The sequence below is a fragment of the Aythya fuligula genome, chromosome 7, assembly GCF_009819795.1.
Source record: "Aythya fuligula isolate bAytFul2 chromosome 7, bAytFul2.pri, whole genome shotgun sequence".
NCBI classification, from domain to species: domain Eukaryota; kingdom Metazoa; phylum Chordata; class Aves; order Anseriformes; family Anatidae; genus Aythya; species Aythya fuligula.
The window spans coordinates 13909507-13935767 of record NC_045565.1 but is presented as its reverse complement, the minus strand read 5'-3'; the positions used below and the strand labels follow the sequence as shown (position 1 = coordinate 13935767).

The window sequence follows — 26261 nt, the reverse complement described above, 5'->3', positions numbered from 1 at the left end:
CTGGAAATACATCTGAAATAAACCTGATTCACAAGTTAAAAATATTAATCTAGACTTCAGCAGCAGGAGGATGACAACATTAGTCCTGAGGACTAATCAGTGTCATAGACAGATGTTTCTATTAATTTCCACAAAGTTTCAATTACTATTTACCATGCAGTGATGTTTTTTACTTTCATGTCCAGTGCAGAGGCTTCTTCTAGGGCAGTTTTAACATTCTGTTCTACAATCTGATCTGATTATGCAAGATAGCTTATTGTTTTCAGTAAGAGTAAGGTTCTCTACCATCGATTTCATCTAATGTAAACAGGCAGTAAGTGTTTGACCAAAACCTGAAGTTTTGTCCTGACCAATTTTTTAGAACAGTAGATGTGACTGTAATACGAATTCAGCAGGTCAGGTGGCCTTTTTTCTCTCCAGATTCAGCAGCAAGCAATTTATTGTAAGGTGTTCAAGATTACTGTACAGATCAGTCACAAGATACCAGTTTCAGCGCTGAACCAATTTTGCAACATCATTTCAGCAATACAAATTAATCTTCAGGACTGCATAGAAGAGTTTTCTCAATTTCAATCTTAGCTGTTAAATTTGTATTCAGAGTGACCCCACATATGTTATCTAGACCTCATCTTTACATCCAAATGGCACAGGGTTAAAACAAACAAACAAAAACGGTTCTTCAATATCTGACCATTTCAAAAAAAAATAAAATCATGTGATTCCCAACTCTAATATAAATAGGATAAAGGGCAGTTCTCAAATGTCATGAAACTTTCACAATAAAAAAGAAAAATAACATGCAGGAAGATAAGGCCATATTTTTGTTGCTTTTATTTTAAAAAATTCTTCAAAGAAAACAAAGGCAAGTGAAACTAAAATTGTAATGTTTGTGCCAACTCTTTGTAAACCCTTCAGCAGAAAATTTATTTAAAAAGTTATTAGTATCTCATTGCACATTTGTGTTTGTTTTTCCTTACAATTGTATAATCCTTTCTAGATAATGAAGTCTGTACTCAGAAAGGATGTAATAGATGCCTTTTTTACTTCTTTTATTTTGGAGAATATATTAATTGGACAGTTTAAATAATGATGCTACTAAAATCAACGTGACCCTTGAAATCAGAAGTTACACTTCAGTGAGCTGAACTTGCAGACAGGTGGCACTGAAGGTTTGAAATTTTGGGGTTGTGTTTTGAAGTGTCCATTACAACTCAGAATAAAGTAATTTCACTTCCTGAAGAAATTACAAGTTAGCATCTTGTTTAATTTTCTCTGGCATACATCAGGAACAAATTGCACTAAAATCAACAATATTATATTCTGAGAGGCTGTAAACATGGGGCAGGACAGAATGATAAGAACAAATGCAAAGGAAGGACAAAAGCCAGATCTAAAGCCTGACTCATGCTGCAGGACTTTTCATTTATTTATTTATTTTAACAAAGACAAGCAATTCTGTCTGTCTTTGCTCCTGTGAGTCACAAGGCCATAACTGTCAAAGAACGAATGAGCATACTATGAAATAAGACTTGAATAGGTTTCAAATATCTCAGTTCTAATCAATTTGTATGAAACATTATTTAACCTTTGAATTGCACATAAATGAAATATTTAAAGAATAGACTTGAGCATATATATATGTATTAATTATGAAAAACAGGTTATGAAAATGATACTCCACAAAATTGTATGTGATTTTGATGCAAGTGTGGAAAGAAAGTTCAATTTCTGACAGATGTGTGCCAAACACTTCATAAAATATTTATGCCTGTCAAAAATTCTTTCAGTAATTAAAAAGACTAACATCAATTAGTCTTGATGCTGCAGAATTATCAACACTAAGAACAGATAGTGAAAACGTATATGTTCTGTCAGAGAAGATTAGAAAGTTTACAGAAAAGCGTGTGTCTTTCATTTTTTCCTAGAAGACAGCCTTCCTCCAAATACACACATTTGATCTTTTCTACTGATTGTAACATATTTCTTACAAGATCCATCCTCCATGCAATTGTATACCATTTGCTTTAGATATATTTCTACAGTAAGTTTGAGTATGAGTGACTCTAAAAGCTATCTTGGTTCATTTTTATTTCCTAGGTGTGTCTGTTTTTACAGTGCTGTACATTTGTACATTTTACAGTGCAGTACAGTAAAGACATTTTGCCCATAACAGGAAGGAAAGTGAAGCCAGGCAGAAGAATCCAAATTCAGTGTTAATATAAAATTTTATAGAAAATAAAATATGGAATCACAGTATTTTACTTACAAATTATCCCATCTCATTTAACTTATACTTGTAATATCTTCTGTGTAGAGACTCAGATTTTCTTTGACTAACACATTATAATGATATATATTGCCTGCTAACTAACCACTATAAACTTTTTTCTTGAATTAGAATTGCCCTAACCCTATATCCAGCTATTACTAAATGTTTCATTAACTATGCTTTAACAGTTCAAATAATATCAAGTTAATTGTACATAAATTATATATTAAAATATACAACATGTATATATATTATGCAAATTTTATTAAGAACAATAAATTATCTCAATTTGTTTTATTTCTTCTATAATTAATCATTTAAGTGCCTAATTAAAAAGTGAACTTTTAAATAATATACCTACTACTTACAGCAGCCTTTATGTAACATCACATTGATGAGAATCCCTATTAGATTTAGAATTGCAATTATAGCTATGGAAGTTGTATGTTAAATAGGAAAGGGTCACAAATGTTCAATTAGGGAAAAAATAAATATGAAAGTTGCAAAAAAGAAAGAGAGAATACCTACTCAAATCATATTAGTATTCTGCATTAATCCCATTATGATTATTTCCTCTTGTGTCGCAAGGCTGAAACAGCATTACATCGTTAGCTTTATTGACTGACTTGGTGTTCCTTAGAGAAAAGCACCCCAGAACAGAATTAAGTAAAAATGAGCAAACTGATATAACGTGAAAACATTCACTCTGATATCAACAAAATGTCAATGCCATACTTCATCAGTAACATTACAGCTGGCTAACTGTTAAAAAACAGAACAAAAATAAAAACAAACAACAAAACCCTTTCTGCTAGGTTATGGAGGTATGCATCCCCCATCCCCAAAGTCTATCATCACCTGAAATCATAATGCATCTTCAAGTACATGATACGTTGAATGACCAAAAGGCAGCACTGTAGATAAATGAGAATGCCATTAAATGCTGGATGCACCGTGATTAGAAAGGTAGTGCAGCATAAACGTATCTCCACAAAAAAACTCAGAGATACAGTTTTGTTGGAAAATGTTCTACATTGTAAGGGGTTGAAGAAAGGAAAACATAACCAGCAATTAGGATTGAAAATTTACACTGAGCAGCTGAGTAACTGAAGTGATAATGGACAAATAACCACTGGTTGTTTGGATATATTTCAAAAACCTTATACTGCAGTAGACTAAACCATTTTTGCCCTGTCATTTTTTCTTCTGAGAGACTACAACATTTTCCTGTTGTTTAGGTAGACTATCATCTGCAGATATCCTAACCTGAAAAAAAAAATCTTGCTATCAATCTTGGCATTTAAAACACTGAACGGACAATTCTTTTCAGCTAAATTCTGTAGTGATTCTACAATATTATTATTGTTTATAAAAACAGCACTCCTTATAGGACAATGCTGAGCAAAATGCTGTGTACTAGATCTCATCCTGTGCTGCATGCTACCATCTCTCTTACTGTATAGAGCTTGATTTAAAAAAAAAATATATATATATATATATATATATATATATATATATCTATTAGGGAAATATTAGAGAAATATTAGGGAAATTAGGGTTTAGGGGAAAAAAAGGTTTACATATGGGAAATTTTACATATCTAGAAAAGCAGAGTTTCCCAAGTTTAAGAGTTGCAGTTCTGTATGTTTTATTGATTGGTTGTTTTTGTGGGTTTTATTATTTTTTATTTACTTTATTAATATAGATGCTGTTCTGGTTTTGATCCTTATATGCCATAGTTTTACTTACAACACTAAAAGTGCTGATGAAATCAAATAGACTGTTTTTCCAATATTTCTGCTTCTGATCTGAAGTAGCAGCAAGGAAGATTTCATATGAGAGCCTATCTCTGGCAAATGTCTGTGTAATCTTGAAGGCAAGACAAGCTTAGATAGTTTGAACATAAATACTGAGAAAATTTGAATTCTTTGCCCTTGTATTCCTTTATAAAGGAATCAGAAAAGATTGGTAGATAGATTTAGTGCAGAATGTTTCCTGTGTAACAAAAGCTTATGTAACATTTGCAAACACACTATACTGATTCGTTCAAAAAGAATTAAAAACTAAATGCCTGAAAGAAAAAGCAAAAAAAAAAAAAAGTATTCAAAAGTTTAGTAATAGCTCATTTAACACTGTTCTAAATTAAAAACTCCTCTGAACAGAAAAAAAATGGGAAACAGAAAGATGCTAAAGCATGCACACAAAGAGCAAGCAAACACTGCCCTCTGAGCCGTGTTAGCTTTGTTGGTAATGACTTTTAAGCAATCCATCAGGTACACCACTGCAGTACAAGCTGTCACAGAGAAGATAATAATTTCATTGATGCTTTTGCGAAGTGGAGGAATGTTCTTTCATTCATGGATTTCATTTCCTCTGATGTGTATTTATTTTTGTTATTTACAATTTGAGATAGCATGATACAAAACACTGCTGAAGGTGATACCAAGGTTAATGAATTCTGAATATCTGGGGATTGACTGTGAATCAAGAATAAGCCCTGTATAATGTAAGCATGGACATTATAAATAAAGAAGTACTAGAGAAGGTTAGGAGTTCAAAAATTGATGTGAAGCAAGCGGCAACTCATGAAAGATACTGTTTTCTTGACTTGGCTCAATATTGTATGAAGTTTTTCCAGATGTTAAAATAACATAACATAACATAACATCCTGCAGTTCAAATCCTCGGAAGATGCCTTAGATACTTTAGCCAGAAGAACACTTATCACTATATCCCAAAACTTCCTTCTCTTCATTTGACCTGACTTTTTATGGCATCACAGTACTGATACAAAAATTGCATAGTGAAAAAAGGAACAGATAGAGGAATGTAGCATTGTTACAAATCTATCCAAGTGTTAATCTGAAACATTACAAAAGCATGAAGGTCAGAATTCTGCTGAAGCAGAGAAGGTCAACAAATATTTCTCCCTGTCCCAATGGGATATTTGCCTATCAGGCAACTGTCAAACTGTGCAACTAAATACACAGCTAAGTTTCTCCTTTTGTACTTTATAATAACAGTGATATATAATAAATCTTAATCCAATCCTCCCTTGACTTTTCTTTTATTCACATATATATTACAACTAAACAATCCAAAACAGTCTCCTGAACTGTTCCCACTTTGACCAGGCCTTGCTGATAAAAACATGGTGAGGGGAGGGCTGTTCAGAGACAGAACATTAACAGATAATGACAATATACAATTCAGGTATATCAGAAAATATAAAGTCTAGCTCTTTTTTTCATTATTATTTTATTTTTAATATGTAGTACAGATGGAGAAAGAAAAGTGTTTACAAGCTATGTTAACTAAGAGTTAAAGACTTTATTGCATATTGCTAATAAAAGAAATATTATTGCAGCATTATGTTAGTAGGGGGCTGGTAGACATTTCAAAAGTAATATAAGCAAGGCAGAAGTTTGTACCATACATGATTTATTTAGAAAAAAAACAATCATGTAATTACAGCAATACTCGCCCTCCTAAAATAACTGTGGAGAATGCTAAATACATCTGTTAGGCAAAACATATATAAGTCATTATGTTTGGATACTTCACATTCAGTCATTTTAAAATTTCACTCTGGGTACTACTTAACATTGGTTTTCAGTGAGTGTGGCATTGTCTATTGTAGTTCCAGAAATATGTAAGAAAGTTAATATTATTTTCACATATTGAAAAGAAGCAACCACAGACCACAGTTAATCAAATCTCATAAAAAAAAATCTATTAAAAAGTAACTAGGAGGTTACAATAAAGAATTATGTATGCATTTTAGAAAAAAGATCTTATTACTGCAGCTTTTCCATCCAATTTCATATTTGAGAGGTAGAATTATAAATCCTAATGTGGTTTACTTAGCATTGCTACAGCATCCATTAAACAGACCAAGAACCAGTAAGTCTTTAAATGAATCTGGCATACCTTCCATGACGGTCTTGTCAGGGATGGGTTCTTAACTCTAAATTATTTTATACTTCTATTAATATTCTGGAGGGAAAATAAAATCCATACTAATAAAGTTAACAGATGATGTTAGGGGATGATAATGTAGTAAGCTAGTAAATAGCTAGGATGATAATGTGAAGAACAAGCAGCTCCTGGTATCATATCTAAAGCAACAAACTATGTGTTTTTAATTGGTAACTCTAAACTTATGACTGAATTTTTCTCCACTAAAGATACTTTCTGTCTCAAACAAGTTCTTCATTTGAGAAGGAGACAGGAGAAGAGATGCTAAAGGTCAAAGTAGCCCATCCCTTCAACCAGGTACACTAGAAGCACTAAACTTTAAAGCAATAAACTAGGTTTCAGCTATCATATCAACTTATGACAGCTATTCAACACTCACAGAGTGAGACCAGCTTGGAAATGCCACTTATTCACAATGGAAAAACTGAAGTTCCCCCTATGTATAGTCCCTCCAGTCAGAGTGGACTAGAAACCAGAATGAATTTAGGGTCAATTTTCTATTTAGTGTTTCTTTAGTGTTTTAGCTTCTGTGTCTTTTGGTTAACTTTTTTTGAATTCTCATCAGTGGAATAGAGAGAGGGTGAAGTGTTTCTGTCAGTTTGCTTGCAACAATACTCATTAGAATTAGTTCTGGATGTCATCACAAATACCTATTTGTCATAAGTTTACATTTTAATATTTATTTACCAACTCAATGTCTGTTATGAAATATCACTCTATCTGGTACCCTGACAAAGCACGCATACTCTGTGAAATCTGAACTGATTCAAGTTCAGTTTTGATTAGAAGAAAGCAAAACGTCTTCGATATAATACATATGTGACACAGTCTTTTCAATGACTTTTCAATGACAGTCTTTTCAATTGCCAAATGACCAAACAGGTAGAATATTAAGGATGACTGTCATGAAAAATCCTTACAGCTGTTTGAAGTCTTTTGAAGTCAACAAAATATGTTACTGCACATAAAACTAGTGCACTTGCACATAAACAAAAAATACATTTTTTCCTACATTTTTTCCTCTGTTATGTATAACTTCTAATGCAAGTAAAACAGCATAATAGGTTTTAACTAGCTTTGTAAAAAAAAACCTGCTATGAAAGACATAAATATTCTGTAATTTGGATGCATATTTGAAGTTCTTACCAATAGATGGCAGAAATGCATAATACTTAAACAAAATCACTGAAAAAAATGACTGCAAATTAAATGTGCTAAAACAAGGATACTTTTGAGAACTGCAAGTGCATTAAAACACAGGAAATTATTACAATGTTTGGTCCTTATAATTCATCTACCTCACTATTCAGTTATTAGAATACTTCTTTGTGTCACTATAACTAAGTGTGTCAATATAACTATATACTGCTCTACGTTCCATACTATTTTCCAAAAGGCATTAAGTCTTCTGTGAATTCAATTTCAGACTGAGCTGTTCTGTAGAGGTTACATAAAAAAAGACTACAGGGTACCAAAATAAATGTTGTTTTCCAGGTCAGTTTTCCCTACATAGACTTTTAACTAAGGCTTCATCTTGAAGCACACTTGCTGGATAGCCAGGAGGCATTTGCACTGTTTAAACCTTGTAAAAGAGGTTTTTTTCTCATCATTTATCTCTTGTTTTTTCTCATCATTTATCTCTTTCCATTAACCACAGAGGGAAATTAATTCCATTCTCTGACTCATAAAAATAGCTGAATGTCTACCAGAGACATTGGAAACAATCTTCTGAGACCAGGAATTGATACTGAACAACAAGTCAGAACAAAATTACTTGTGACTTCTGTAAGAGTACCTGGACAGGATTTGAGCAAGGACTTGGGAGGGGAGGGAAGCCCTCTTTTGCTAAGTACACTTGCCATACACACAGAGAGATTCATTCTCTATGCTGTGGATATATATACACTTGTGTCTACTGTCTGTCTTCTTTTTCCCACTGTAAATCTGGACTATTATTCCAAAAAAAATAGCACACCTCAGCAGCAAACTAGACTGCCTGGGGGATATCAGTAGAGAAAGATGATGAAAAAATCCTTTTGATAGTAGAATCTATTTGGAATCTAACAGCAGAACAGATGAAGCACTGAAAGCATATAGTCAGGAAAAGGAAATGGATCTTTTTCTTGTGTGATTCAATGATTCAGTATGGAAAACTATCATATATCTATGTTATTATGAAGGCTTTATTTAAATCACTGTAGTTCCACAGTCAATTGATCCTCATTCACATGTTCTTGTAAACATGAAGCCAAGATGATTTTACATACCTAATCTTCCTCTATCAATATCACCCTGTCAAGGCAATTCATTCCTTTGTTCCTTGCCTTATTCCTTATTACAATCTGCTCATAATTTTAATACTTTATTTTTAAAAATCATGCAAGTGCATGAAAAAAGGCATTTCAGTCATCTGAAGTGCCTTTGCTATCACAGAAGATGGAGTTTTAAGTGGAGTGTAGAGTGTTTGTAAATCATTGCTGAATAAGGCTGGAAGATATTCACGTGTTGCAGGGCTCTCCAGCTTACTAGAATGCAAGCTATCAAAGAAAAAAAGATCTGATCCAAAACTTAACGGTAATACTCAGATCATAATGACTTTGTGTTAAAAAATGAGTTTTGCCATGGCATCATTTCTGCCATTGGAAATTTTTTTGTTTTCCTCCAACAGCATTTTTAGCCTACCTTCACTTAGACTGTAAAGAAAGCATATAGTAATTCACTGAAATTTGGTTGAATGTAACTGTGAAAGTGACTTGTAAAATCTTTAGAGCCAGAAGCTCCATCCTTTGCATAACCATTCTTCCCTTGGGAAGATTCTCTCTGCTCCACAGAAGCCTGCGCTTGAAGTAGAGAATTGTCCTTTTATCACTATCAACATATTTCTTATACTGTGTGGTGCAAGAAGTGTTTATGATTTTATGAAGCATAACTTTAGTTTACATGTAAGTATCTGCACAAATGCTACTGTTTGCAAAACAGTTGGAAAAACGTCAAGGGGATCTAGATGCAAATGAACTTCATCAGAAAACACAGTGATGTTTTTAACTGTACAGTTTTAAGTCTCAGCACAGTGGATTTAACTCCACTGACTATTGCAGTATACCACTGAATTGTTTACAGATTTATTTCCTCCATTTATCTACTTATCTCCTATTCTTTCAATAATATAGCATGCAGACCATTCCATGTGCCAGCTGTAGTCTGCTCATATGTTCTCTTTGCTTGTGCTACCCTTGGACAGCTAAGAAAAATGATACACTAGAAATCTTTTCTAAAAGGATTTATCAAATGTAAAAATGTGTTATTTTTGTCGGTTTTAAGTGCTGTTGTGCCTTCAGCTTTATATTAGACAGTAAACACCCTACCATTCACAGGAACAGTTTGATGGTAAAGCATAATTTGATCCTTCTTAAATTCTGAATTTTGTTTGCATACTGGAATCTAGCTTGAGGATTAGGTCTGAAACATCATTCCTTATGAATACTGATTGAAAAATTGAAAAAATGAGATACACAAATACATTTCAAGAACAACTGAACCCCAGAGAGAATCAGGAAAAGGGGAAAGCTTCACATACTGAGTTAAATAAGAGTTTAATGGTGGCATTTCTGAACTAGTATAGGAGTAGGAAGAGAACCAACTGGCTTTCCACTACCATATACTAAAAAAGTATTTATTCAGATGACACATCCTCTACTACATGTCTTTCTATGGGCATTTAGTGTTCTGAAGACCAAGTTTAATTTTGACTTAGGACAGCGCACTAAAAAAAAATATATAAAAAAATTAAAGTATGTGTTCATATTTACTTTATTATCAGTTAGCTAAACCCCAATGGTTCTTGTTAAATCAGGAATTCAAGACACATTCTGATAACTTTAGTTGTTTAATACTTAGACAATTCATCACAGCTGACTAAAATGAATTAGTAGTAAATAAGCTGGAAAGACCCTGGTGTGCTATACATTCCAGATAAATTTATCATATTTGGGCTCCAGAATGATTTTGAAATGTAGGGCATAGAAAGAAACCCTGCTTCATAAGTAACTGATTCCTAAAATATGCAAAGAATTGCTGGGATAGAGTGAATTTTGAACCTGTTAGATGGTCTTTGTGTTGCCTAACATTAAGCACTCCGTATTTACTAGCCTCACTAGAAGGCTAAACTCCCTGTAATTCCTATACCCATGGCAATACTTGGAGCAGAAAATTGAACTTACATGTTTTGAACTATTCTCTGGATAAGCATTTTTCCCTCAATTACAAAAATACATAAAAGAAAAAGGAAAAGCAGGCACCTAACCTGAAACTAAGTATTACACTCAAAACACCCTCTTTTCCTTTCAACCACAATTCCTGTCCTTCCATATTTCCATGAGTATGTCCCAATGTCCCAAGCATTTGGCTTCAGCAGGGTAAATTTAGCTGTCTCTTTAAAAAGTGTAAAAGAACAGACAGTCTTACTTAATACACTTCTGTGTATTTGATTAAAAACTCATCACAGCATCACAAAATAATAACTTTCTGGTCTAAATTACATTTGTCACAGACCCCAATAATTCACATTTTTTTTAAACTAGTAAAATATTTTAGTAAGGATGATTTTCCCTTAAGCAAAAACTGCTCTGGAATAGAATAGACACAGTGAAAGGAGGAAGTGCAAAGATCAAACACTGTAAATATGTCACTCCTAATCCAGCTACATATAATAATAATAATAATAATAATAATAATAATAATAATAATAATAATAATAATAATGTCTCAGCAGGTGATAAATGTCTTAAAAGGATTGAGTCAAAAAACAGGTGAAGTGGGACTACAAACAAGATATCCAGGAAAAGTGACACTGGTGCAATTAAGAAAAAAACAAAATTCTTTCAAACCTACAAATAAATATAAGTACAACACTTAACTCTGCCTGTAAAATGACATAGATCATGAAAAGTTTCTCCTTGATAGTTTTTAAAGTGTTCAAGGTCTCTCATTATTTTTATTGGTACTGTCAGATTGTCATGTAACCATGAGTCTGTCAGTTGTGCAATCACAAATGCTGTTCATCTCAAATAATTACCTCTTCGCCTCATTTCCTTTTTTTTTTTTTTTTTTTTGTGCATTTTTTGTGCATGCACTATTTTCTCATTTCATATTCATTTTCTAATTTCTAATTTCTAGTCTTTACTCTTAGATCACCTTCATCTCCAATTATTTAAATCTGAAAATTCTGGGAAACCAATATGGCAGATTCAAGTACAAAAACATATCCTATTCACATACCACAAACAATCTAGGATTGAGTGACAGCTAGTGAAATCAGCATTTTTCTTTTAAGGGTAACTTCATTTGTTATTAACATAACTTATTCTGAATTTTATTTTCTATCATATAATATGGAACTGTATCACATTTTCTTCTTCAAAAAGCGTTAGTTTTACACACACAGTAGAAGAACATGATGAAGACACTAATTATATGAGGATTTGTAATCATATTTCCTGGCTGTATTACTGCTTTCTTCTTTGGTGTATTATTAAAAACTAATGTATAGTGTGAACCCAAACATAGTTATAAAATCTATTACACTCCTTTCATAAAACATTGAATCATAGATCTTTTTTTTTTATCTTTACATTTCTGTATAAAATTGGAAATATTATACTTCTATAAAAGGTAGTCTGTTTTATTTTCCTTTCTGAGTGAAACATTCCAGTTGACCACTCCCTTTGGTTTTCAGGGACAATGAGTGCTTGTATTTGTAGAAAATTGAACCGAAAAATGTTAAGGTTCCCTATGTTGTCCCCAAATAAAAACTTCCAATTTTGACCCTAATTTTCCATAACTAGAAAGGAATATGGACTTGGTACAAGAAACTTAACATGTGAATTATGTGTGTTCTTTTTTAATTGATTTTTTTCTTCTCTGTTTCTTTTTGCAATCCTTTTTATGTGTGGCATATTTTTTTCTAATGAATTCATAGTGGTCTTTCCTATACAAAGGTTAAAATTGGTAATGTCTACCCAAATGTATTGCTTCAGTTGATTTAAAATTTAGCTATATTGGTGTAAAATGTGAAGAGAACTTGTTGATTTCATTGTTGAAAATTACTAATGACAATAGAGCTAAGTAAATAATGGTCTGGATCAGATTGTAAACTGTAACAATTACACTAAATTCCCCTGTTTTGTAAAAACAGCCTGATGTAAGTATTCTCAAGCTGGACCTCAACACAAGTTGCAGTATGAGATTATATTAGTCATTTGAGAAAAAAAATGAACTTAATAAGTGCTTTTTCTAACATAACCCCCCTGTCTGCTGAAATAGCAAATTGACTGCAAGAATAATTTTGGTACTGTTCTTCTGCTTCCATGATGCCACAAGATGAAGGTATGTATCATCTATCAAAATATGGCAAACTGTTTCTATAGCAGCTTTATTTTTATAACAGCTATTAAAAGGAAAAACTATTTTACTCACCAAGCCAACTTCTGTTTAAATATACTGACACAAACACTGGAGGGACCGTGAAGAAATCTACGACTGAGTTAACTTCTAGCCAAAACCATAGCTTGTCATTGGCTGCTATGAACTGGAAAAAAAAAAAAAAAAAGAGGGGAAGAGAGAGAAGAATCAGGTTATACTCATGGTGATTGCAAATGGGTGCAATATTTTCCATTCCAAAATATTAGATTCCGAAGTTAGTGTAGAAGTAACTGATGTTTTTAGGTCAGCGCAGACAAGATAAATGGCGTCACTTTTTGGCAAGTCTGTATTGTGCATTGCTTCATAACTACATTGAGATTAAAGTGAAGTTTCTTCTTCTAACTAAAGAAGCAGAACGTTTATTTGATGGGATGCAAGATCTGTGGTAAAGAACTGTTTCCTCCACATTTATTAACAATGTATCAGTAATATAAGAAAAGTGTAGGTAGGTATAAAACATTTGAAATTATATCACCTTTGCTCTAGCACTCCAAACATGTAGTCCCATCATGTATTTGCTGTTCACATATTTCCAAATATATGATAGCTTACAAAGATCCAATAATCATCCTATAGAGAGAGCTAATTACCAGGCTGAACCCTACAAGGAATAATTCAGGATAGCAACCAGACTTCAGTCCTGTGAACTGTGCTGTGGAAGAGGTCCTTTGTCCCTGCTTACTATGAAATCAGTCTAAGGAATCTAGGAAACTCAGATGTCAGACATCATAGTTTGAACTTGCTTATTTATGCTTGCTTGCTTAAACAAGGTTCAACAACTAATTCATTCAAGTAATGATTAAAACAAGCTTTTTATAAATACTATATATAAATATAAATACAAAATATTAGCACATGATGGAGATATCTAATGGAGCAGTATTACTCAGACAAAACATAAAACTCGATCTAACATATTTTAAATTTTAAAACAATTATATATTACATATGTATATTTATACATAAATATATATTTATATATAAATATATATTGATATATTAATTAATAATATTATATATAATTCACAACAATCATAATATTAATTAATAATATATATTTAAATATATATTTATATTTAAATATTACATATTTTAAAACAATTTTCTGAGTTAGAGACAACATCCGTTCACTTTCTTTCAAAGCCTGTACTGGTATTCCATCTGATTAGCTTTCCCCTTTTCTGCAATTACATTAAAACTTTAACAGTAAATGTTTATGGTGCATACCAACTTTGTTAGATCTGCTGATGTCAATAATGTTAAAGTCATACTTAGAAGGGAAACAGACAATAGAACAGAACTTGTCTCGGAGAAAAGTCAAAAATTAAAATGTAATGACATTCAGTTAATCAAACTTTCAGCATGAAAACTGAGCAAAAAATATCCAGTTTCATCAAAATCTTTGATTTCCCCTCTGTTGAATTTAAAAGTAGTCAGAATATTTGGAACTCAAAGTTTTTCAAGATCTCAGATTGATATTTTCTTAATTCACAACATGTATTCGGATCAGCATTTTATCTTTCCATAGCGCTTTTCCATAAAGGCCACTCACATTCACAGTGTGCAAGTATTAACATCAGTATATTCTCTCCTATTGTGCTCTGTTGTGCTATTACAATATGTAATTTTAACTATCTTAGTAAGAACATCACCAACACAAACTTTAAAAATTATCTGGATACTTCTAAATACAGGGTTCATGGAAGTTCATATGTATCATGCACTGAATCTACTGTGTCAAAAAGTCAACCTATACTGAAGGTCTCGTGGACATGTACAAAAGCTCCTGAGACACTGAATAATTACAGTTTATTATATATGTTTATATGCAGCTTAGAATACATATATAGTAGTCTAAATACTGAAGGAATTTATCTGTTAAATTAAAGGACAGACACTGCACCTAGTCTGGGTAATGAAATAACCTAGATGTGCAACAGACTTACTCACTGAAGCACCAGAAAAAGTTGGTTAAGTTGGTCTGAAGAGAAATAGGGGGAGCTAAACTGCCACTGTGATAAAGAAAAATGAGCTCCTGTGATTTGGAAGAAAAATGGGCAAAGGAAAAACATGAGACAATGTCTGTATGAAATTTAAAGGCCAATGAGGCAAGCTTTCTGCTCTTATAAAGTTTCCATCATAGTTCTGCTATGTTTTATGCCTTGTTTCTCCCTATTTTCCAGTTATCAACCACCAGTTAACCTCAAAGAGTATCTCCATGTCCTGAAGCCATAGAAGGAAGGAAAGAAGGAAAGGAAAAAGGAAACATGGAAACACTTGAATTGCTGAAACCGCATTAGTGGATTTTCAGAAAGTGAAAAGGATACTTTAATGATATATTTTTCAGCACATTGACTGGTATTTTACAATTCTGCAAAGTATTCATTAGCAGTTTGGGAAAATGGATGTTCATAAAACTGATTATAGCAGCTGTATCAGCTGTTATCTCAACTCCAAATGCCAAAGACAGATTGAATACAGCACAAGAATAATTCAAGTATTCACACTCACTGAGAACACTGAAACTACTTTTGACTTTACTGACCAGCACCAACCTATAATACTTTTCACTTTCTGTCATACTACAATATACTGAAACAGTTTAAGCTTATAAGCTATTGGTTTCCTTAGTTATCCTATACATTTATCCTTACTTCTTAAATATTCTTAACCAAAAGCTTTGCTCATACATTTTAAAGCTTGGCTTAATTTTGTTCAGTCATTGTAAAGTCAGTCTGTTTTCAAAGAGTTTCCTACCTAATATTTATATTCCCTCTCTGATGCATATTATCAAAGACACACTACTTACACGCAAGCCGAAGTAGAGTAGGAAGAACACATTGAAAGCCATGTCGATCTGTAATGTGAAATCTTTGTAGAAATTCTGGCAGGACTCTATTGGGCTATTTGAAAAAAAAAAAAAAAATCAAAGTAAATTGTCGTTATATGAGTTTCTAATCTGGTGAGAATTTTATGCATTTCATTTAAAAACTTGATCAAATCTCAATTTTTCCAGTTGTTTACAAGATACAAGCAAGCATTTCAAATGAATTATTTCATTCATTCAGTTAGTTTCTTAATATTTACCTGTTCAGGTAATATCTGAAAATTAACATGCAGATAAATTTAATAAAAGACAAGCAGGAAAATAACCCAGGATTCCTTAACCCCACATTAACCCTTAAAGAACTGACTTCTTTCTATAGGAACATACCCAGTACTCTTTAGGAACAAACATAACAAGCACACAGCTACAGTGAAATATTACATGTTTTAATTTAATTTTTATTGTACCCTAAAACCTTAAAAAAAAAAAAAAAGTTGCTTAGAAATACATTACCCATTAGCAATCTGAGGCACTTATTTTTGTAGAATCCCTTGCTTACAGTAAGATCTGGGTTTGTTTTGTTTTGTTTGTTTGTTTTGCTACTTATGTACTTGATGACAGTACTATGAGCTGAGTAGAAAAGCAGCATAGCCCACTGGTAAAATTAAACAACAAAATAAATAGAGAAATTTGAAGCAGTACTCTAAGGGTTAATTTCTGCATGCAGGTTAATTAAATACCTTCCTGTGTGTCAGGCAGCCATTGCAAATTCTAGCTTACTATATTATGCTTTATTTAATAGTGGGACAAGTCCAAAGCATACTCTATACAAACTGGTACTTTATAAACATACTTTAATCTAAGGAAGGAGATAACTTCCATGAGTGTGATTAGTGATTTATTTGTGAGTTTTGTAGAACAGGTTGGTGAAGCCACAGAACAGTGTTGAATTCAGACTGAAGTGAAAGTCATGTCCCAATATATGCTGATGTATATACTACGTATATACAATGTCCCACTATATATACATATATATACACATATATTGCAAATGATCATGTATTCACAATGACTAATAGAGTATAAAACTAAAATGTAGATCATTTGGAACCTTTGAAAACATTCTTTCAGGAAAGAAGAAATTCCAGGCTTCCCAGGTCAAATAGATCACTGAATGTGACTGTAATACCAGTTCATATAGCTGCAGCTCTTCAAATATAATGCTAGACTGCTCAACAAGCAAGATTCTATGCATTATGAATGTCTGTTACCTAATTTAAGGCATAAAGGAAATTACCCGGGCTACCAGGTCATTACACATGCAGCCAAATTTTCCATTCCTCGTATACATCACAGATCAAAACAAGTTAAATACAGCATGCCCTCTCTTGTCTTTAGATGCATGAATGCACACAGTAAAATTCTTCTTGATGTACAATAGCTTTATATTTTAAGAAACTTCAGTGATACAGGAAATTACATTAAAATGTTGAAAAAGTTATTTATAAAGACATTGAAGTTATGAGACATTTCTGTTATAGATCAAATAAAACTGATTTAGAAAAGCAGGCAGAAGTTAAGAGAAGCCAAATGTTAACATATAGGACAGAAAATAGCATTTTGTACTTCAAAAATACAGGTTTAGCTACAAAAAGAGTGAATATAATTTGAGAATCCAACATCCTCATTTTCTGTATGGCATTACTGAGAGGAAAGCATTTTGTTAAAATAAGGTCACTATCATCCTATGCACCCTATCAACAGAAACCACAGAAAATGCCACAGAACCAGAATGAAAAATCTTGTACCAACCCAGAGGCTGAGACCCCTGATTTCAGGTTAAGTTTCTGTAAAAACTGCAGGCATTCACTGAAGCTGATAAAATTGTACAAATATAACTGGGATAAAGATAGTTTCATTATCTTCCTCTCCACAGTGATTTGGTACTTGTCGTAAAAGTTAGATAAGGTCAGCTAAGGTTGCAGCTAACTGCTCTCCCTTTGTGCTATTGTCCTTAACAAAAAACTGCAAGATCTGAAAAATAATCTAATACACTGTCGTCTTCTTTGCAAAATACTTAGCAGCGAATCATAATCCTGATTTGGGACTGCTGTTTATCAGTAGCCCTTTGTAAGCTAGTCTTACTGCTAGTTCTCGCTCTGTAAAACATCCTTCATTTCAGATATGATCCCTCTTTTTCAATTTCTAAATTATCCATCTACAAAACAAACACAAATCTAGCACCAAGGTTAGATTACCTAAACTAGGTTAAATTATCCTAGGTTAATTTAGGTTGGATATTAGGAGAAATTTATTTACTGAAAGAGCTGTGCAGTATTGGAACAGGCTGCCCAGAGAAGTGTTTGATCCGCCATCCCTGGAGGTCTTTAAGAAATCTGTAGATGTAGAATTTAGTAGCATGGTTTAGTGATGGACTTCAGTACTAGGCTAAAGGTTGGACTAGATGATCTTAGAGGTCTTTGCCAACCTGAAAAATTCTATGATTCTGTGGTCCTCTTTATTTTAAATGAAGATTATGTCAGAAAGGCATGTCACTAAGGCTAAATAAATGATTATTCATACACAGGACATATAAGATTTTGTACTGCAAGTTATATTTTGGTGATATTACTCAGTTTGGATTTTTCAGTTTCATCTGTAGCTTGCATATGGACTGAGAGAAAAGAAAAAAGACCAAAAAAAAAAAAAAAAAAGAATGAAAGAAAAAAAGACCACTAAGCTTTATCATTGCAGCATTCAGCCTGCTGCAGAAAGGAAGCCATTTTGAAACTTCCCTTTGCACCAAGTTTTCTCAAACCGTAAGTGCTATAATTCTTATGCTCACAGGCAATATATTGCTAGGATCTCCAGGGCAAAGAATGTGTTTCCTATTCTGCACTAAAATTAGATGTCTTTTCCTATGGGATTTCACCCTTTTAGGCCATCAAAGGTATTGCCTTTGAAAGAGATGACTTCTTGTCTTTTCCAAAGTCATAGTGCCGATTTTATTTCATTTAGTATAAGGATATCCTGTTGATAATCTATGACGCACTATGATATCCCTTTACCCTGCCATCTCTGTATGTAATAAACTATATCCCACAAGGGATGCCTGATTTGAGGCTTTATTCATCTCAATGTTTATATCAAATTATTTGCTGCAACCCTATGCTCCATGCTACCATTCAATATAAATTGCATATAGAGATATAAAAGTGGGCTTAATTTGCCTAATCTGCAGTAAAGACAGAGCCTTAATTATTTGCCATATATATATGTCATATATATGTCATATATATGGGTTATCCTCTGTTAATTTTCTTCCTTCCTCTTATGCTCTTTCAACACCACTACTCATTTCAGTTTCACATTACCTTTATTTACTTGTTCTGTTTATTATTACTGCATTTTTACAGCAACAGTAGCACTCACAAAGTCCAGTTATAGAGGCATTATAAGCATAAATTCATTCACTGAGGAGTAAGAAAGTTAACTTTACACAGATGGAGCTAAATGTTGACAAGAAGTAAAGATGACGAGGCTTTGAGCTGCAGTTAAAAATGGGCTGTGTATCAATAAGACATGACATATCAACGCGTGTCACACTGCAACCATTGTCACTATGCCATTAAGACAGAAGCAAAGGGAAGGAATTCTATGTTCATTCAGACTTTACACCAGTTTTGACACCATAGTGACATCTACCTGGATGATTTTACATGAAAATTTCTCCACTGCAATGGAAAACGTTGTGCCTACCCAATTCAGTACTTGAAGTAGCTACTCAATATGTAATTTCCACCTCTGTATTTTTTTGGTGAAAAAAATATTCTGGTTTTGACACATGATGTCCATCTATTCCTAATGTGTTTTTTTTTTTACAAGGCCTGCAACCCTAGCATAAATGCCAGTTTTTAATCTGGGTGCAAGTAGTTACACACTGAAATAAAAGAGGTTAATTCTAGGTCAGATTATTCTGGTTACAAATTAGCAAGCATTCTGAAGAAAAAAAAAGTGTTTTGCAACGACGCATAGTCCATAAAGGAAAATAAGTGCTGTAACTAGGAAATTACTGATGTTAATATTGCACCACGGCTTCTATAAATTTGGAACTTTAAGAAGTTATTGAAAATCTAGAAATTAAGAGAATTGAGAGAAAATGTCCTAATTTAAGATCTTAATTTTTGGAATCAAATTTGTCTTCTGAATAATGGTGGAGGAAAAGTTAAGTCCATTATTGAAATTAGATAAGCTAAAATATAATGAATAATGTTAATTAAATGAAATGTAAAATTGAAAAATTTGGAACTAAAAGAAAAAAAGTCATTACAACCTCAGCATACCAGAGAAAAAAATAAAATTATCTGATACTAAGAAAAAATAAATTTCAAATTCAGTTGCACAGTAGACCATTATATGAAAATATGGTACAATGTTAATTTTCTATCAGAAGGAATGTCCATTGACAGTGAATTTTAAGATCAAGGGATGGTTTTGTGAGGAAATATCAGTAGATGTGGCTAAAATATAACCAACACAAACAAATAAATGAGAGAAACCACTCAACATTTAGAATCTCTTTAGTATCATATATTTTAAAGACATTCCACTCACTTGCCATTTTCAAATTTAAATTGAATGCAATTAATACTTATTAATTGGATATATAAATTATTTGTTCATAATTTTGTCTGAAATCACCTTTTTTTCTCAATTATTTTCCCTGAAAGCTCCCCTATAATTCCACATTCCTTCAAATTTATTTATAGAAAAAACCCAATGCTACAAGATTTAGAGTTTAAAAAAATAATTTAAAAAAAAAGTCACAAATTTGATACAACAGTGTTCCTTTGCACCCCTTTAATATATATATTTTAACAGTACAAGGAATGGAAAATTATGGGTGTTGTGATTAACTTACTGTTTCAGTGACAGTGCTAAGACTAAACTATAGGAAAAGACAGTTGTATCATTTAGTATAAGCAATGTTCATTCAGTGCAGAATACTTTCTATTCCTTTTACTCTGGTTTAGTTGTACTACTCAGAAGGGAATGAGAAGTTAAAATATTATTTACAGAAACTGGTATGAACATATAGCAAAATTCTAAGGATAGATGGATGCCTAGCAAGCGTCATCCCTGTGAAATAAATATCATAATTATAGTACATCAGTGAGGCTAAGAATTGAATTTGTCTAAAATCTCACAGAGTGACAAAGAGCATAACAGTTTTTCCTCTCTTAGTTCAATGGCTTTATTAACCATGTTAGGGTAACAAGAAGAAAAAGTATTTTCTTACAATTCATGTTACCTTCTAATTATAAGAAAGCTTGATAAGCGATTCAGTTTATAAGGCCTTTCTTTGAATTATAACATCAATAAGCTCATTATTTTTTTATGGAAAATGTCTTCTAAATTACTTCACTCTCACTTGACATGATGTCATCTACCAAGGAAGTTTTGCTGCTGGCATTTTCAATTAGTACTGAAAGATACTAATTTAAAAAACTTGATTTTTTTTTTTTTTTTTTTTTCAGAAAACTTAAGCTTTCCCTCGCCCAAGAGAGAAGAGAAGTCAGCTGAATCAGAAAAATGTGAAGGCAAGAACTAACTTTACCCCTAGCAGAAATGCAATGTAATCTGCTGTCACAGACTTGGGATCCATAAAGTCCATAGGCCCATTACATTCTTTGTTACCAGTATTTTCTAAGTTTTGTATACCTGAAGGTAGTAAGTGAAGGAGTAACAATCCCTTTCTTACTGAATGTTATTGACAGTTATCTCCTAAGTCAAGGATAATGCTGTGACAATTTCCTATACCTTCTTGTCAATTATAATAATATATTACAATTCTTTTTGATCACTTAACCTCCTGCTTCTAAAGTTAACTCTGTTTCTCCTATGCACACACATACGCAGAGAACTTTCTGCTCCCAGCCATTTCAGTGTCAAATCTTGCACCTTCTGTTTTTGTACTCATAACTAAGATACTGACTGTGCTTGGCTGTCCTTCACAGGACAAACAATTTATTGTAGCATCTTCGTGTTTAAACTCCATATTGCCTATTACTTTCTCCTCCTGTTCCTTCAGAAAGCTTCAGACAAACATACCTGTATATTTATATACTTGTATCTTTATATTTATATTTAAATATAGGTATATATACCTGTATCTTACATGCTTGACTTTCTTATACACTTGACTTCAACAAGTGCCTTTTTCACATTCTCTGTTCCAACTGACCTCTGCATAATGACTTAAACCATGATTCACAGTCTTAAAAACTCCACTATTTCAATATGCAATCAAACTATTTTGAATTAATCCACACCTTTCTTTGTTTTCACCTCCATTCCTGCCTTTTCTGTATGTGAAGTGGCCTCTTTACTTTGCTTCCATATGCATCTCTTACATATTCCTTTTCAAAATGTATTACTCATGTTAGGCTCATAAACACTACAAAACCATATCTTAGAATTACATCAACACTCAGCATCTTCTTTGATCAATTTTAAAATAAATTTTCAAAATATAAATTTGATCAAGATAAAAGATGAAATGCCAAATAATGTGAAATAAAGCTATATTGCAAGATTTCTGAGACATTTGCTTGGTTTATAAAATTGCAAGCATGTAAAGAGAACTGCTTTTCTCACAAACGCATGCACACATGTGCACACAAAAGCAGGAACAATGCAAGTAACTGTCCTTATTTACCTTTACCTTTCTATCACAACATTTTCTGTTATTTTTTAACATGTGATAGATCATAAGCTGGCACTACAATATTACCCTTCTATTTCTCATCTAATTTAAAAAGTGCATCATGACCCCTCTGCTCTAAAGATACTTTCTACAATTAAGTTCTTCTCTCTTATGTCCCTAGCCCACAGGGAAACCTTGACAAATTTTAGACTAATTTGGGGTAAAATGAAAAAGTTTCTTAATTCTTTTTCATTCTTTTTTCCAAAAAATACGCCATCAGAAGTAATAAGCAACAGCAAAAACAGATCAACCAGTATCAACTGGTACAACAGAATCATTTAGTAATTTTTTTTCTGAGAACCACTGTTAGAGACATACTGTTTTTCCTTATAAATCACTTACTTTTCTGTCTCATGATAAGGAGGAGCACTTTTTACTCTAAATGTTCATTTGTTTTATGTATAAGAATATATTTATATTAAAATATAATTTTGACAGATTTTTTTTTAATAGTATTAGTTTCATAGTGCATGCTTGCTGACACATCCATAAAGAAAATTAAGCTTCTTCCAACTAGCAGAAAACAATTGGCTATGCAACTGAATAGAGGTTGTTGAAACTTCGCAATGAGAACCCAGTCATGGAGATTTCTTCTTCAGTCAAATTCCACGGGATAAATTGTTAAAAAATAAATTTCACATAAGAAAACAAGCACAGATCACAAAACAGAGGCTGCAATCTGAGAGTCTCTTATGGAAAAGTAATTTAGAAAGTGAGACAAAGAAGGACTTCTGGTTGGAAATACAGGGACTACTAATGTTAATTTTTGTCACATCCATGCATGAAGAGTGAAATGAAGTTGGTACAACTGCAGAACCAAAAGTATACTAACCCATCTCAGATGCTTCAGATCTTCCCTAGCATAACTCTGACTTTTAAGGCCTTATTTGTGATTGACAACATATCTATCTAATGACAGAAATAAGTAACTTTGCAACTGCTTACTTTATCTATGTGAACTAATAAAACTTGGTAAAATCAGTGGTGATGTAATTGTCGTGTTTTTGTAGGGCTATCTGTGTTGTGAAAAATATGTAAATAAGGAATAAGGCAAATAATTTAATAATTGTGCTTCTCTCAATATGACGACAATATTCTGCAATATCATGTCTTTCCTGGTTGAAAAACTACTTCCCAGTATAACTGCTTCCAAGGCTTCATCTTTCTTATTCAAGTTTTCCATGAATTTTAAGTACATTTTTGTTGGCTGTCCTTTTAAAATATAAGGCAGCCTACCACAAAATTCAAGCAAAATCAAACTCTTACCTTCCTCAGCCCCTACTCTAAAATTGTGAAGTATGACTACAGGAAACTTTTCTTATCATTTTTATATTCAATTACTGGGAACTACAGAACATTAAATTTCTCACTCTAAAAACAGCATATTTATAATGTACAGAATGTACATTGAGTACTACTCACAGCATATGTCTTCTCCAATTACTGACTTGCAAAAACAAAAGCTAAAGTAAGATTCCTTCAGTACAGCTAAAGCTTCAGAAAGCGAGTGCTAAAATAAGCATAAGTAAAAAGCCCAGTGTCAATCTCCATAACCTTGAATGTTCGTTAAGGTGTATGCACTTTTTTTGCAAAATACTCCAATAATTTCTCAACGCTGCTCAAGATATCTGCATCTGAAGAGCTTTGCCTGAGAACCACATAGCTACATAGATTGTATTTTACTTTGCATTAGATTTACTAATTGTTTACCAAAAGCTGAGAACACTGGCAATTGAAAATGGTCTTACATTACCTTGACAAAACAATCTCACTGATGAAAACCCAATTACATTTTTAATTAAAGGTTTTTCTGTGAAATTACTGGGATATTAAAGAGAAAACTTCCAGTATACTGTTTCAACTAACATTTTATTATTAACCTTTTTGACAAAATTTATTAAGTCTCTTTAGTTCTCTCTGCTATGGTAATTCTGTTAAATTGCATACCCTATTTACTGAAGTTGGCCATCTTGCATGTTTCTACTCTGTAATTAGACCCTTTTTTATTACTTCTGTTGTGATTACATGATTTAATATAGAGATGCTATTTAATATTCTTTATCAAAGTCTGGCAAGGAATAATAAGTTGTAGCTGTTTACTCCAGAAAACAGAAAATAATTGGTGAAATGAAAATGCAAACATTTTATATTACGCTTCTAGAATCATAATAATTCTTTTCACACAGGGATTTATGGGCTACTTACAGTCCCTTGGATATTTATAAATGATTTCTAGTTTTTACATATCAACACAATGATCCACATATGTGAAATTTCTGACATTTCCTACAGAAAGGAAGAGGAAAGCAAAGGGCCTACAAACAACTGAACTCTTAGCTAAGTCTGTTGAAATAAATATATGTATAGCCACCTGACATTCCAGCAGAAGGAGGAATATATGACTTTCTGAGATTTTCTTCTTGCCCTATTTCATATGACTCTGTTTTGCAGCTGCTGTCTTTTTGAAACTACCACACGTACTTTCCTTAAGCATGAAGCTTTCAACATCCAACCATCATTGGTATCTAACTTGAACTACTCCTCCATCTCAGTGATTTATGTCTTTCTACTCTGTTGATGCTGCTGTGCAGCTTTTAAGTCTTCCTCATCTGGCTGCACTCTTCAAAGAAACAGTTACAATCTTCAAAAATGAGAACATACTTCTACTTGACCTACTCCAGTTTGGAGACTATTAATCATTTTGCTTTTGTATATCAACATAAAACTGAGTTTTGATTTTCTGCTTGATACATAACAAACATTAGATTCCTCCAGATAATTTTGAGGATTGTTTCCATACGCTTCTTCCTTGCTATTACTGTACATAAAAAAAACAAAACAAAACAAAACAACAAAAAAAAAACTCTAATATTTTCTTAAGAAAATTTCAGCCTAAGATTCAACTATCCTATCTGAAAAATGAGAAGAGTACCAGATGAAGTGAAGCCTTAAAATTCATTTTCAGTTCATTCATCTGACAGTTGTTTTTGGAATTTGCCTCCTGTTTCCCTTAATTAATAAAAATAACTGGCTACTCTCTCATTTTTACTTATTAGTTATAAGCTTGAACCTCAGGTATACTATTGATTTTAATGTCAGTGAATGACATAAAAAAAAGCACTGCAAAGTGGTAGAAATCTGACATTTCTGACAAATCTGACATTACTGGGCCAGCTTTTTCAGTCATGCTTTCTAGTACACGTACAGCTGTTACCCAAGTTTATTATTACCGTACAACTATAGCTATATTTTTTTAATTGTAATTTTATATACCCTAATACGCAGTTACACCAGGCAGGATATATTGTCTCATATTTCAAAGGCATATATGAAAATATAAATATAATAATAATAGTAATATAATATATATATAAAATATTATATAAAATATATTATATTATATAATATAATTTATAATATATATTATAATATATTATAATATATTATATATTATAATATAATATATAATATATATAATATATATATATAAATATATATATTTATATATATAATATATATAATATATATAATATATAATATAATATAATATAATATATAATATATATTATATAATATATAATATATAAAATATAATATATTATATAATAGATAATATATAAATACATAAAATATAATAATAATAATAATAATAACAATAATAATAATAATAATAAATAAAGCTAGAAAACACTGTACTCACAAGCATTTAATAATTTTAGATTTTCCTCTCTCTCATTCCTCAAAAGGACTTGTTAGCCTTATCCACCCCATCAACACAACAGTCCTTAAAGCACCTTAGTAACTTAGTACCTAAGATACGTTTTGGGTGCCACAAGTCTCACCAGAATTTTCTTATGAAACAAGATCATGCGACTCAGCTTCTCCCAAACCAAATTATTATACAGCCAATATTTGTATAAATTATCGTTGGGAAGTCTGGA

General features: G+C 32.2%; 1 protein-coding gene across 30 annotated transcripts in view; it reads right to left on the bottom strand.

Moving 5' to 3' along the window:
• Positions 1-26261, bottom strand: part of KCNMA1 (potassium calcium-activated channel subfamily M alpha 1) — a 470776-nt gene that overhangs the window by 173765 nt on the left and 270750 nt on the right. For all 30 annotated transcript variants that reach the window (XM_032191476.1, XM_032191474.1, XM_032191475.1 and 27 more), the window contains 2 exons: positions 15537-15630; positions 12722-12833 (listed from right to left, as the gene is read on the bottom strand). In XM_032191476.1, the coding sequence (XP_032047367.1) occupies positions 12722-12833; positions 15537-15630 (206 nt within the window). The remainder of the gene's footprint in view (positions 1-12721; positions 12834-15536; positions 15631-26261) is intronic.